The following is a 15,333-nucleotide window of genomic DNA, read 5'->3' as shown; positions in this document are numbered from 1 at the left end:
GCCGGTGGCCTTCATCAGCAGACGTCTCCTGGCCCGAGAACAGCGCTGGAGCACAATCGAGAGGGAGGCCTTCGCAGTGGTGTGGGCCCTCAAAAAGCTCCGGCCCTATCTCTTCGGTACCCACTTCCGGGTACAAACCGACCATCGACCCCTGCAGTGGCTGATGCAGATGCGGGGGGAGAACCCAAAACTATTGCGCTGGTCCATCTCCCTGCAGGGAATGGACTTCACCGTGGAACACCGACCGGGCCAAGACCACGCCAACGCAGATGGCCTGTCACGCTTCTTCCGCCTCGACGAGGAGAGTCCCCAGGAAGATGGGTGACTCTCCCCGCCTTCAGCTGGGGGGGACGCATGTTGGACAGGCCACACGAAGGGCTTGCTCCCCCCCCGCATGACAGGGCCTAAGCCCCGGCCCGCCAGGCGTGACCCACACGAATCACCCGCACTCCGTCTCCCGACGGAACTCCTGCCCCCGGACCTCCATATATCACGGGACCGAGCCACCACCGGCTCCCCCGGCCGGATCAAGCCGCCATCTTGGGCCCTGCGCCACGAGGCCGCGTGGCCTCCACCCGACCCTAACCCCGGGCCTGGCCGGCCCCGGCATCCCGGCACCACCATCCACCCAGGAGGTGAGCGGACCACTTGGCAGGTCAATGGGAGAACGAAGCGTCAAGGGCTCTCCCCCGCCAGGTGCCGATCGCCTCCAGCTCCCCCAGGCGCTGGCTCCACCCCCTGCTGGGTGTCTGGACACCTTCATCCCGGACCCTCCGACCTCCAAGTGCGAGGGTCCGGACATCAAAGGGCGCCAGACCTATAACTAGGGCAGCTCCGGAGCAGGACGGTAGTTGTATCCTGGAGTCGAGAGACACCGAGAGAACTCAGCCTTGACGGACTACTGGCGCTGCCGTAGCCCTATCTTGTGAACTATCGTCCTGCCTGCTGGCGCTGCCGCGGCCTTCTGCAACATCCATCCTCGTCGGGACCTGCTGGCGCTGCCGCGGCCCGTTGTAACGACCATCCTCACCGGGACCTGCTGGCGCTGCCGCGGACCGTGCATCGACCATCTCTCCGGGACCTGCTGGCGCTGCCGCGGACCGTGTATCAACCATCTTCACCGGGACCTGCTGGCGCTGCCGCGGCCCGTCCCAGCTAGAACACCGAGCTCGAGGATTGTGAGCTATCCACCATACCACCTCAACTACCAGACCGGTAACCAGACTGTCCCGCTACCCCCTTTCCCCATCTTGAGAGACTTGAATCGAGGGGACCCCTGAGTCCAGACCTCCTTGTACCTTCCATCGTACCGTAAGAAATTGCCTATAAAGAACGCTAAATCTTCTCCTTGTGTGGTGTCTGTCTGTGGGGGGGGGAAGTTATTTATCTGTACGATCGCTGGAGACGGCTCTCCCCGGAGACCTCTCCCCTTGTCCTCGGCCGACCCTCCCGGTCCGTCTAACAGGGAGTGGCTGTCTGAAACGGGAGGGGCAGTTTGAAAGGGGCAGGCTGTCTGAAAGGGGATGGGGCAGCCTGAAAGGTAGAGGGACCGACTGAAGAGGAGAGGGGGCAATCTGAAAGGAGTAGGAGGCAGTCTGAAAGGGGTAGGGGCTCGACAGAATGGGAGAGGGGGCAGTCTGAAAGGGGTAGGGGTAGTCTGAAAGGGGTATGGGGCATTCTGAAAGGGAAGGGGGCATTCTGAAAAGGAGTGGGGTCCGTTTGAAAGGGTAGGGGCTGTCTGAAAGGGGAGGGGGCAGTCTGAAAGGGGTATGGGGCAGACTGAATGGGAGAGGGGGCAGTCTTTAAGGGGGAGGGAAAGTCTGAAAGGTGTATGGGGCATTCTGAAAGGGAGAGGGGTAGGGGACAGACTGAAGGGGAGAGGGGGCAGTCTAAAAGGGAGTGGGTCAGTTTGAAAGGGGTAGGGGCATTCTAAAAAGGGAGAGGGGCAGTCCAAAAGGAGGAGTGATAGTCTGAGAGGGAGAGGGGCAGTCTGAAAAGGGGAGGGGCAGTCTGAAAGGGGGAGTGGCAGTCTGAGATGGAGAGGGGCAGTCTGAAAGGGGGAGGGGCAGTCTGAAAGGGGGAGGGGCAGCCTGAAAGGGAGAGGGGCAGTTTGAAATGGTATGGGCTGTCTGAAAGGGGAGGAGCAGCCTGAAAGGGAAAGGGGAGGTCTGAAAAGAAGGGGGTAGACTGAAAGAGAGAGGGGAATCTTGAAGTGGAGCGAGGCAGTGTGAAAGGGGTAGAGACAGTCTGAAAGGGGAAGGGGGCAGTCTGAAAGGGAGAGGGGCAGACTGAAAGGGGAAGGGGCTGTCTGAAAGGGGAGGGGGCAGCCTGAAAGGGAAAGGGAAGGTCTGAAAGGGAGAGGGCAGACTGAAAGGGAGAGGGGCAGACTGAAAGGGAGAGGAGCAGACTGAAGGGGAGAGGGGCAGTCTGAAAAGGTTTGGGGCAGTCTGAAAGGGAGAGGGGCAGACTGAAAGGGGCAGACTGAAGGGGAGACGGGGCACTGTGAAAGGGGAGGGTCATTCTGAAAGGGGTAGGGGCAGTCTGAAAGGGAGAGGGCTGTCTAAAAGGGGAGGGGGCAGCCTGAAAGGGAGAGGGGCAGACTGAAGGGGAGAGGGGGCAGACTGAAGGGGAGAGAGGGTAGACTGAAGGGGAGAGAGGGATGTCTGAAAGGTGGAGGGTCAGTCTGAAAGGGGGAGGGGCAGTCTGAAAGGCGAGTGGCAGTCTGAGAGGGAGATGGGCAGTCTGAAAGGGGAGGGGCAGTCTGAAAGGGAAAGGAGACAGTCTGAAGGGCAGTGTGAAGGGGAGGGGCAGTCTGAAAGGGGTAGGGGGCAGTCTGAAAGGGAGAGGGGCAGACTGAAAGGGGTAAGGGGCAGACTGAAGCGGAAAGGGGGCACTCTGAAAGGGGGATGGTCCTTCTGAAAGTGGTAAGGGGCAGTATGTAAGGGAGAGAGGCAGTCTGAAAGGGGGAGGGCCCAATCTGAAAGGAAGAGGGAGCAGTCTGAAAGGGGGAGAGGCAGCCTGAAAGGTAGATGGGGCACTTTGAAAGGGGATGGGCTGTCTGAAAGGGAGAGGGGGCAGTTTTAAAGGGGGAGCGGCTGTCTGAAGGGGCAGGGGCAGTCTGAATGGAAGAGGGGGAAGTCTGAGATGTAGCACTAGATGTGAAACAGGGAAAGAATAAATAGTTCATTCTGACTACCATAGTGCTTTGAAGCTCCTCACATCTTTAGGAGCTTTATACAGTGGGGTACCCTGACATACGTACCCCCACCTCACAGGTGACCCAAGTAAAACCTAGTTGTGAGACCGGCCTCACGGCGTTGCCCTCCCAATCATCCAGCCAACCTGCAACCACCCTCAAGACACGACATCTCCGACTCCGGCCGCCCCAGCCACCCAGATCCGAGGGCCGGCCAGAGCCCTGACAGACTCGACACCCTACCACGCATGTCCGACCGAGGGAGCGGGAACCCTCGAGCCAGACCCAAAGGCGCCAGCCCAGTCACACCTCGGGTCGCCTTCCCCGGGAAGACTCGATCAGCCACCAGGCCCCTGGGGAGCAGGCGCCTCCCCTGCCGAGCGTCTGGGGACCCTCCCAGACCCACCTGAAAAGACCAAAGAAGTGAGCGGCAGGAAATCCCGCCGAACCCCCTCCGTCACCCCAGTCCCCCCTCTGCGAGGACCCCGGACTTCAAAGAGCAAGCGGAGTATAACAAGGGGTGCCGGAGAAACGAAGGCAGAGAAGACCTGGAACCATCCGAGCCTGCTGACGCTGTCGCGGCCGGCTCCTGAACGCTGAAGTCACCTGGGCCTGCTGAGTGACTCGCGGCCTCTTGCTATTGAACCATCTGAGCCCTGCTGACGAGGTCGCGGCTCCCGAGCACTGAACCACCTGGGCCTGCTGAGTGACTCGCGGCCCCCAGCTATTGAACCATCTGAGCCCTGCTGACGAGGTCGCGGCTCCCGAGCACTGAACCACCTGGGCCTGCTGAGTGACTGGCGGCCCCCAGCTATTGAACCATCTGAGCCTTGCTGACGGAATCGCGGCTCCCGAACTCCGACCACCTGTGCCTGCTGAGAGACTCGCGGCGCTCCCCTTGAGGACGACTCGGTAAGAGATCGCCCAGAGAATCGACACCCTCCAGCTCGAGGATTGTGAGCTATCCGCAGGGTATTTCGCAGAGACACTATCTTGAAAGACTGTCCCGCTACCCCCATTCCCCACGACCGATTTGTGGTACTTCGTGCCACTGCTGTACTACTTGCATCTTGGATCATAAAGATCCCTTGAAAATCATCGATAAAAAAGACCTATCGTCCTACAAAGAATACGTGTGGTGTCACTCTGTTCGTAGTGTATATCAGGGTGTGCGCGCCTAGCTCGGCCTACGTGGGAGAGGTGGGTCAAAGGGGTGGGCAAGACGGGCATCGAACCCCCCTCTGGCGAACGCCTTTCCAACACTAGTGCACACATCACATACAATCAGGGGAGTGACGAGGCCCTGTCATGACATTATTTGAGTATTTGTCAATGAGAGGTAGGAGGCAGGCTCCCTGCTTGGGCTCAGGCAGCTGTCACACACCATTAGTAGCATCAAGGGTGGCTCATGGGGATGACAGTCCATCTCGACTACTGTGGGAGGACCCCAGCAGACCACAAGAGTCTATCACTCTGTTGACGAGCAGCACAAGTCTCCTACACAAGAAAACACATTAGATCTTCCAGGATGATAAAATAAGGAGCATCGATCTACAAGGGCTTTCAAAACAAGTTCACTTTCTGTTACTTTGCAGCCTCCGGGTTCACTACGAGGATGAATCGTGGAGAAGGACAGCGTCGCTTTGGAGACCCTTTGGATGAAGATGATGATGGTGTACATGAAGTTGATGGTGATATTGCTAATTTAGGTGAGTGAGAAGGCCTGACAAGGCCATCTGTGGTTTATGCCCTTCTTCAGGCAGCCTCTGCTGGGCCTTCATCGAGTGTTGCACCTAGTACGCCCTGCACAGGTGGGCCCCCAATGCCACCCCCGTTTCAATCCGCGATGCCCCTTGTTATCATCTCGTGTGCTTCATCTCCAACAAAGCTTGTGTAGAGCACCTGGGTGGCTGCCCCTGGAGCATTTCCACTATAATGTCGGGGTTGCTGAAAAGGTTTTACTGACAGGTTTTTCACAGCGGTAAAGAATAGTAAAAACGGGCCATTCGACCAACCACTCTAAAACGTGCGGGCAGTGGAACGGCCTCAGCTCCTGTGGCCCTTACTCCAGCAGGCGGTCAGAGGCGTATGTGAGCTACTTACCTGGAGTATGCTCTGTTGCTGACATTCTTAGAGTTGACCTGACTGTAATTCACGTGGGCAAACCTTCATGTTGGCAGAGAGGGCACCCTGTTGCTGTTACGATGGACTACCCTCTTCAGCAACCTCCAAATCAGCCCATAATATCCATCAAGACATTTAGAAACAGTGATGTGGTTGTATGTCAGAATATTGTCTACAGAAATATCATCTGCCATGAACATTGTGTCCTAGGTGAAGGAAGTGACCCGTTTAGGGCCACCCGGATCACTAATGACCACCTCTCAGCCGTCCGTACTAAACGAAGAGTCGGTCAGACAGTAGAGAATTTATACCAATAACTTTTTATTCATATACACTCAGAGCGGAGCCCCACCTGCCCAGTCGCTGAGAGTGCTTCAGCGGGAACTGAAATCAACAAGCATTAAAGGTACATTATGTACATTTAGTATCCGGGCGAAAATATGCCCACAGTGGAATTTTCCAAGCAGGTGCAGTTGGGTAAACAAATACAGGAAAAACTGTTTCAGCACTCATATCTTACACAAAGTAACATAGTCCAAGGTCCTTCCCTCCGGAGCCCGCCAGCAGACAAGGGGGAGAAGGCCTCATCCATACGAGAAAGCTATGTGCCAACATAAACAGTGTGCTTTTTACTAAAACAAAACAGAAGTGAAGAATCGAAACTCACAAGAGAGCTTTTCTCTCAATTGAACTAGATCAGTTTCAAACAGCCTATTATGATGCCCAAATAGAAAATGGCGCAGCGAATGCTAACTTACATATAGCACTGCATAAGCGTAAACAATTTCTATTCTAACAAAGGTATCATTTTTAAAAATAGCCCTTCTGTATAGATTTTCTATTTTTACTCTAATGGGACGATTGCTTTTTCATTTTGTATCTGGGACACAACATTTATTTGAGAAGATATTCTCATCAAAATATTCCAGCACCATCCCCTGAAATATAAAATGTGTTACTTTCCCTGCAAATGGCATACACCTGGTAATTCCCTTAAGAACAGTATACATGAATCCAGGGAATCTGTTCTTCAATTAAACAAAAGTTTATTTCTAAGTCTGGGCGGTGAACTCTGCCCTGTTTGCGGAGTTTGCTGAGTTTTCCACACTCTGCGTTACGTGGAGCTTGCAGAGTTTCCAAAATACTACGCTATGCATAGCTGAGTGGAGTTTTTGTCCTCGCTCGCGCTCGTCAACATCAAGTTGGCGAGCATGAGTGAAGAAAATTCACCTCCCGGTGAGATTTTACCTTGTTCGTTATCGTCAACATCAAATTGGTGAGTGTTAGATCTGGGGGTCTCTAGTTGGCATAGGTGACAAATAGGGACCCTTGCATCTAGTCAGGGTAAGGGGCTACACTCCTAAAATAACCCCTGCTCACCCCTTTGGTAGCTTGGCACGAGCAGGCAGGCTTATCTCAGAGGCAGTGTGTAAAGCATTTGTAAACACATACAGTAAAACAGTGACAACACTACAAATGGACACCACACAGGTTGTATTATAAAAATAAGTATTTTTATATAGACTTAACACAAGACCAAACGACAAAAATCCACAATAATGTACGCAAAAATTGTCCCTCAAATGTTATAAAATTGTTCATTTCTCTCAAATTGTAAATGCGACACTTTACTCTCAATGTACCTTAGATGCGTAGCGCAAAGAAAACAAAAGGGTTGCAGGGAAGGTGATGCGTTTGTTCCTTACACGCAGGGGAGTGGATGCGTTGGTTCCTTACTGCTGCGCAGGGGAGTTGATGCTCACTTCCTTACTGTGTGGGGAGTTGATGCGTCGGTTTCTTACTGCTCTCCGGTGCGATGCGACATGCTGGCACCTCGATGCGATACTCTTCTCCGGTGCGATGCGACAAAATGGCGTCTTGGTTGTGATGCAACAACGTTGGTGTGATGCAACACGCCCGTCGGCCGTGCGGCGACTCGATGATCTTTGGAGTCGCGACAGGCCCTGCGACGCGCTTCTCCGGTGATGCAACGATCACCTCTGTGGCAGCGTCCCGCTTCTCCGGCGATGCGCCGTGCTTCGGCGATGCGATGATGGCAGCGGCGGCTCGCTTCCTCAGCGATGCGATGACAGCGGCTGCGGCGGCAACACGCTTCTCGTTGCTGCATCGCGCTCCCAGCGACATGCAGTCTCTCAGAAGGCCCTGCACAACAGCAGGCACTTCAATTCCCAGCAAGGGAATTCAGGGGGGAGCTGGTTGGTGAAGTCTTGTATCCCTGAGACTTCAGGCAGGAGGCAAACTCTAGTTCAAGCCTTTGGAGGTTCTTCTTCAAGTTGATATAAAGCACAGTGAGTCCTTTTCTCCTCTCTTTGGTAATGAAGCAACCACTGCAGGCCAACCCCCAAACACGACTCAAATGGCTGCATTATTGCTACCATGTTACATTCAACTAACTGCTTACTCACCCTTTGCCTCCACCCTCAACATCATTCCCTGCCCCAACCTCATCATAACCAACATGTTAGTGCTCAAACCGAAACAACGTGCCCATCCTACAGTATCCGCCCCATCCTAACATAAAACTATTACTGTGTGTAAAAAGTGCTCGTGCTGTTAAGACCAATCCCTGCTAAACTTGCCATTTACCGATGTGACCCCACACCCACTCCAAAATGCACGTCTCAACACTTTACCCACGTGTGTTTTATTGAACGAACTTTTGAACTTCTGATTATAATGATTTATTGCTAGATTACGATGCGAAATGAAGTTTTATGATTCAGCACAAGTGGGTTTGCAGGGGAAGGGAGTGCAGCTGTTTTTCAGTTCAGTCCAGCTAGCAGGACGTTAGGTGAGGGCATTGTGGGAGTTTGAGTGCAGTTATACAGTTGTTTTCATTAGGAGCACGGTCATAGGAGGAAAAGGTCACGGGGTTAGGATGAATGATCGAATCGGTAAGAGTGAGTGGGTACACGTGGGAGAGCACCTCTCATTATAACGGTAGAGGTGGAGAACATCCGATTGACGACCTGCAAGTAGAGTGGATAAGAATGCCGGTTATGGCGTTTAAGAGGTAAAGTGTTGAGACTTGCAATCTTGGAGTGGGGTACAGGCAATGGCGGGTTGGAAAGGGACGTGGGGCGAAGTTATCGTGGTAACATGTGGTATAGTGAGTGGGGCGGATACTGTAGGATGGGCACGTTGTTTCGGTTTGAGCACTAACATGTTGGTTATGTTGAGGTTGGGGCGGGGAATGATGTTGAGGGTGGAGGCAAAGGGTGAGTAAGCAGTTAGTTGAATGTAACACGATAGCAATAATGCAGCCACTTGAGTCGTGTTTCTATTAGTGTTAGTGAACCCCTGAAGAAGAGCCATATGGCTCGAAATGCATTGGGTGATTGAATGAGTTCATTTCTTGGAAGCGTTGTTGACCTAACGTGTCGCTGTGAAAAGCCTGGATTGGCGGCAGGAGGCATTGGAAATTGGTGAATAAAGAATTCAAAGGCAACATTGCTGTCTCCGTGATGATTTATTAAGCAGGGAAAGTGAAGAAACAATGGATATATATAAAGAGGATTTTGAAAATAAGTGAAAAATGGATTACGTTTGGTTTACTTAATGGATTCATTTCCAATATTGGCAGTGCAACAGTCGGGTGCACAAGTGTTGCACCCTTTGTTTGACTTTACATAAGCTGTGAGATGGGACGGTTCACAGCCACTGTCTGCACACATTACAATGAAATTGGCACTGGATGAAATTATGTAACTATTTAAGGGAAGGAGTGCATCTTCATATCTATATGTTATTTACTTTCTAAAAGTGGCATTTTCAAACACAGAGTGTTAAAACCAACTTTACTAAAACATGTATTTTATCATTCTGAGTTCAGGCATACTAAATTCGAATTCTACCATGTTCCCTGAGTCAGTTTAGGATTATAAAATGTAATAATCAAACTGCCCATTCTGGCCTATGGAGAACAGGTAGCCTTGCAATTTTGAAAAACGAAAATGGCTGTAATTCACTATCAGGACATGCCACACACATCAGGGCATGTCCTACCTTTTACCACAATGCACCCTGCCCTTGGGCCTACCATAGGGGTGACTAATATGTATAAAAGGGAAGGTTTAGGGACTGGCAAGTGGGTGCACTTGCCCAGTCAGCATGGCAGTACCAGACTGCACTCAGGCTCTGCTATGGCAGACCTGAGACACACTTTACAGGCTGCTCCGGTGGGTGGCACAATCAGTGCTGCAAGCCCACCAGCAGCATTGGTTACAAGCCCTGGGCGCACTCAGTGCACTGTGCTAGGGTCTGACAAGTAAACCAATCATGGAGTCACTAATCCATACATCAATTTACCATAGGGAGCACTTGCACTGTGGCACTGAACAGCAGTGACACAGTGCCCAAAGCATTTATAACCAGCAAAAACAGATGAGGCAACAGCAAAAAATGGAAGGAAGACCCACGCCAATGGTGCCAGGTCTAACAGTGAGCATGGAAAATCAACCTCCCGGTGATATTTCTCAAAGTAGGCGGTCAGATTTCTCACTACGAGTAGTCGTGTATGCTTGTGACCGCTCGTGTTTAGAAACCACCCGCTCGCGTTGAGAAAGCTACCGCTCGAATAAAAATCTACTTGAGCAGCAGAAAGGAAGCAGCGCCCACTTGAGCTGTGCATGGTGGCATTCGCGATGATTGCACAGTGCATACAAGCACCTGCCACTGAATATTACCGCGAACAGCATTTATCTAACGCACTCTGCTGCTCACGGACATCCTCGTAGCGCAGCAGAGTTTTTTTCTGCACTTCGCGGAGTTCCACATAGCGGCACTCTGCGAACTCTGCCCAGGCTTAGTTATTTTGTGATGCATCGAAAACAAGGTTCCTTGTCTCTCAGTGTTGGTCAAGAGCCAACTTGGAAGAAGATGTGGAAGCCTTGAGAGATGAACAGGTCAGATGTAACCCACAGGAGCAGCGGCAGACAGGTCATTGTGGGGCCCGGCCTCGTGGCGTGGGCCTCCATGACCATTAGCACCTCAACCTGTTAGAAGGCGACCTCAGAGGGGCCCGGAGGGGGCCCTGACTGTCCTGAGACCAACCCTCGAGGTATCGTAGCCGGGCACTGGCGGGAGACTCCTCAGGGGAGGAATCTCGTATCTAGGATCGTACACTCGGCACCACACGACGAAGCGACACCACACCGAGAGTTCTTAAGAGCAAATCTTTATCAGATCAGAGTGGTAAGATCTTTATAATCAGCAAGGCAATATATATACAAGTGGAGCGCGGGCTCACAAAGTCTTGGAGGGGGGTTAGGAGGTAGCGGGACAGTCTTTGGGGGAATGGATCAAATGCAGGAGCGTATCCGGCGCACAGCTCACAATCCTCGAGCTGGGGGTTACGCTTGTCGTCGTGGGGTCCGGCGGGACCAAGGGAGTCTGGGGGCACTGCGAGATACTCAGCAGGCTCGAGTACAAGTTCGGAGGTCTTACGATCTTCAGGGAGCCGTGAGTCACTCAGCAGGGCTCAAGCACAAGTTCGGAGGTCTTACGATCTTCAGGGAGCCGCGAGTCACTCAGCAGGGCTCAAGCACAAGTTCGGAGGTCTTACGATCTTCAGGGAGCCGCGAGTCACTCAGCAGGGCTCAAGCACAAGTTCGGAGGTCTTACGATCTTCAGGGAGCCGCGAGTCACTCAGCAGGGCTCAAGCACAAGTTCGGAGGTCTTACGATCTTCAGGGAGCCGCGAGTCACTCAGCAGGGCTCAGGTGTTTCCAAGGCGAATCTGCCCGACAGTCCCAGGGCACCCCTTGTTATAGGGCGACTCCTCTTTGATGTCCGGAGTCTGTGCAGGCAGGGGTCTTGTCACCTGGGGGTCGCTTGTTGGGGGTTTCCTGCTATTGTCCTTCGATCCTTTCAGGGCCGGGTCGGGAGGAGCCCCAGACACCCAGCAGGCGTGGAGCCAGCCCTCGGGGAGGCCGGCGGGTCGATCGAAACCCACCTTCCCAGGGAAGCGCAGAGGTGTGATGAAACTGCTCCTCCCTCTCTCATCCCAAGGGGAGCGCGATGTCCTCCAGCCGGAGTGGCGCCTGTAGGCTAGGGTCGTGCTGGGGCCGGGCGGCCATCTTGGTGCATGAAGTGGGCACGCGGGCCCGGGGTGGCCGAAGGAGGAAGGCCTACGGACGGGGGAAGTCCGGGTCGGGTGTGTGTGTTCTGGTGGGAAGGATCGGCCAGGCCAGGGGCTCGGGCTGGTGTGAGGTGCAGGGGTCAGGTCTGACTATGTTACGAGGGCCGGGTCTAACACGCGTCCCCCCCAGCTGAAAGCCGGAGAGAACTACCCATCTTCTTGGGGGTTCTCTTCGCTGAGGCGGAAGAATCGGGAGAGGCCATCGGCGTTGGCGTGGTCCGTACCAGGGCGATGTTCCACAGTGAAATCCATCCCCTGGAGGGAGATTGACCACCGCAGAAGCTTGGGGTTTTCTCCTCGCATCTGCATGAGCCATCGCAAGGGGCGATGGTCGGTCTGGACCCTGAAATGGGTGCCGAACAGGTAAGGGCGTAGTTTCTTGAGGGCCCAGATTACTGCGAACGCCTCGCGCTCGATGGTACTCCATCTCTGTTCCCGGGGCAACAGCCTTCGGCTGAGGAAGGCCACAGGCTGGTCCAGACCCTGGTCATTTACTTGGGAGAGGACGGCCCGATGCCATGCTCGGAGGCATCAGTTTGTACCACAAACTCTTTGGAGTAGTCGGGGGCCTGGAGGACGGGGGCCGTACACATGGCCGTTTTCAGGGCATTGAACGCCTCTTGGCAGGCAGGGGACCATTGTACCTTCTTGGGCTGCTTCTTGGACGTGAGCCCCGTGAGGGGACCGACCAGGCTGCCGTAATTCCGGATGAATCTCCGATAGTAGCCCGTGAGGCCCAGAAAGGCTCCGACCTCTGTTTGGGTAGTGGGAGGTTCCCAGGCTAGGATGGTGTCGATTTTGGGCTGTAGAGGGGCGACCTGCCCGCTTCCGACCTGGTGCCCCAGGTAGGTTACCGAACCTTGCCCAATCTGGCATTTGCTGGCTTTCACGGTGAGGCCCGCCTGGCGTAGGGCGGTTAGCACCCTCCGGAGGTGTTGGAGGTGCTCGCTCCATTCTAAACTAAAAACTGCGATATCGTCGAGATATGCAGCGCTGAATTTTTCCAGCCCGGCCAGGACTCTATTTACCAGTCGCTGGAAGGTGGCCGGGGCATTTTTCATCCCGAAGGGCATTACGCGAAAGCGATAGTGCCCATCTGGGGTGGAGAAGGCGGACCGCTCCTTGGCTCCCTCTGTGAGCGCAATTTGCCAGTAGCCGCAGGTGAGATCAAAGGTGCTGAGGAACCGTGCAGCTCCGAGCCGGTCAATGAGCTCGTCGGCTCGGGGAATGGGGTGGGCATCGGCTCGGGTGACCTCATTGAGTCCCCGGTAGTCCACGCAAAAGCGGAGTTCCGGGGCGACCCCGGGGGCGGCTGCTTTTGGGACCAGGACCACGGGGCTGGCCCAGGGGCTGTCTGAGGGTTCGATCACGCCTAGGGTCAACATTTTCGAGACTTCGGCTTGGATACAGGACCGGAAACGATCGGGGACTTGGTAGGCTCGGTGTCTCACTGGTGGGCTGTCCCCGGTATCCACATCATGGACACACCAGTCGGTGACCTTGGGGACCAGGGAGAAAAGGTCCGGAAACTGCCCTAGGAGCTGGCGGCAATCCTCACGTTGCTGGGGAGTGAGAGACGGGGAGAGGTTCACTCCTTCTACGGAGCCGTCCTTCTCCTTGGTGCATAGAAGATCGGGGAGAGGATCCGACTCTTCTTCGGACCCGTCGTTAGTGGCCAGTTTGAGGCTCAGCTCTGTCCGCACAAAGTGGGGCTTGAGGCGGTTCCCGTGGAGGACCCGGAGGGGGTCCCGGGGTGACTGGACGTCTACCAAGTACGTGACCGGGCTCTTTCGCTCAACTACTTTGAAGGGCCCGGTCCATTTATCCTGGAGGGCGCAGGGTTTCACGGGGGCCATGACCCACTCCAGCTGGCCCGGCTGAAACTCGACTAGCGCGGCATTCTGGTCGTACCAGCGCTTCATCTCCTCCTAACTCGCCTCCAGATTGGCCTCTGCCATTTCCCGGAACCTCCTAGTCTGATTGCGGAGGGTCAGGACGTAACGGAACACGTCTCGGGGGGTGCCCCGGGGCGCCGCCTCCCACTCTTCTTTGACCAGGCTGAGGGGCCCCCTGACGGGGTGCCCGTAGAGTAGCTCGAAGGGGCTGAAACCCAAGGATTTCTGGGGAACTTCTCGGTATGCGAATAGGAGGCAGGGGAGCAGGAGGTCCCACTTACGCCGGAGGGGCTCTTCCAGGCCCGCGATCATCCCCTTCAGAGTCCGGTTAAACCGCTCTACCAGGCCGTTTCCTTGGGGGTGGTACGAGGTGGTGAACTTGTAGGACACCCCGCACTGTTGCCATAAGGACCTCATGTATCAGGAGATAAAGTTGGTACCGCGATCGCTCACGACCTCGCGGGGAAAACCCATGCGGGAGAAGATCCCCATCAGCGCCCGGCCCACCACGGGGGCCGTGACGGTGCGCAGGGGGATGGCCTCAGGGTAACGAGTGGCATGGTCCACCAGGACGAGGATGAACCGGTGCCCCTGGGAAGTTGGGGGGTCCAGAGGTCCTACAATGTCGATCCCGACCCGCTCAAAAGGGGTACTGATGACAGGGAAGGGCTGGAGGGGAGCCTTGCTCTTTCCTCCACTCTTCCCACTGGCCTGGCACGTGGGGCAGGACTTGCAGTGGGCTTCTACATCCGCTCTCATTCTGGGCCAGTAGAAGTGAGTCACGAGGCGACTGTATGTTTTGTCCTGACCCAAGTGGCCTGCGAGGGGGACGTCGTGGGCCAAGCCCAGGAGGAGGTCTCGGAAGCGTAGGGGTACCACCAGCACTCGGCTGGACCCTAGCTCCACCGACTTCTGTTCGCTGTACAGAAGGTCATTCTCCCAATAGACCCGGTGCGTCCCCGTCTGGTCGCCTGCGGCCTGGGCCTCTGCCTGCTGCCGGGGCCCGACCAGGGAGGGACAGGTAGCCTGCTCTCGGCAGAACTCCTCTCGGGAGGGGCCCCCTTCGTGGCGCCACTGTGCTAATTCGGGCAAATCGCCTAACTCGGTGTCTGGGGTGGAGTCGGAAGGCGGTGGTTCGTCACTGGCGAGCGACTCTTCTGGTGGGGGGATGTGGGGGCCCTCGGCCGGGACCATCCCATCTTCAGGGGTCGGGGCGTCGTCGACGTCCCTCAGGGGGTCAGTCGAGCCGCCATGGATCGAGTGGTGGCGCACACCCACTCAGGGAGGCCCATCATCCCTAGGTGGGTCTTGCGCTCAACTTGCCCCCAGGGGGAACTTTCCAGGTCGTTCCCCAGGAGACAGTCGACGGGCTGAGATGTTCTCACTGCGACCTTCAGTTTACCGACCACCCCTCCCCACTCGAAAGGCACCAGGGCTTCCTTACATAGGCTTTCTGTGTTGTCGGCTGAAATGACAGGGCAAAATACGTTGGGGAGGACCTGGTCCTCGTGGACTAAATGGCTGAGGACACCGGTGATACTGGCCCCGGTGTCACGGAGGGCTTCTACTTGGTGGCCATTGATCGTGACGAGCTGCCCATATTTCTTTGTGTTAGAGGGCAGGAGGCTCCCAGGGACCATCTCTCTATCTCCTTAGGACACTAGGGCCATAGCGGCGGGTTCCCACTCCTCGGCCTCCTCAACCTCCTCCCCCAGGGCTACATTGGCTATCTGTCTAGCGGGGGGTGCTGCCTGGTTGGGGCGTGGTGCCATGGGGCATTCAGTGTCGTTGGTGTAATGGCCGGGTTTCTGGCAACGGAAACAAGTGATGGTTACCCGGTGCCCCCGTCTCAGGGGGGGGGCCGGATACAGCTGGTGGGGGTGCCGGGAAAGGCGGAGGTTGGGATTTCGGGGGGCTAGCCTGGGGCTCTCTCTGCCCTCCCTGGTTTCCCCCCCCCTC

The 15,333-nt window shown here is 55.4% G+C and overlaps 1 protein-coding gene across 1 annotated transcript in view; it reads left to right on the top strand.

Moving 5' to 3' along the window:
- LOC146829869 (uncharacterized) overlaps positions 1 to 15,333 on the top strand; it is a 344,867-nt gene that overhangs the window by 94,732 nt on the left and 234,802 nt on the right. Inside the window, exon 2 of the mRNA XM_085608536.1 lies at positions 4,792 to 4,905. Within this exon, the coding sequence (XP_085464662.1) occupies positions 4,812 to 4,905 (94 nt within the window). The 5' untranslated portion in view covers positions 4,792 to 4,811. The remainder of the gene's footprint in view (positions 1 to 4,791; positions 4,906 to 15,333) is intronic.

The sequence above is a fragment of the Triturus cristatus genome, chromosome 5_2 (genome assembly GCF_964204655.1).
Source record: "Triturus cristatus chromosome 5_2, aTriCri1.1, whole genome shotgun sequence".
NCBI classification, from domain to species: Eukaryota; Metazoa; Chordata; class Amphibia; order Caudata; family Salamandridae; genus Triturus; species Triturus cristatus.
The sequence above is the reverse complement of the archived record's forward strand: the minus strand, read 5'-3'. Positions and strand labels throughout refer to the sequence as shown.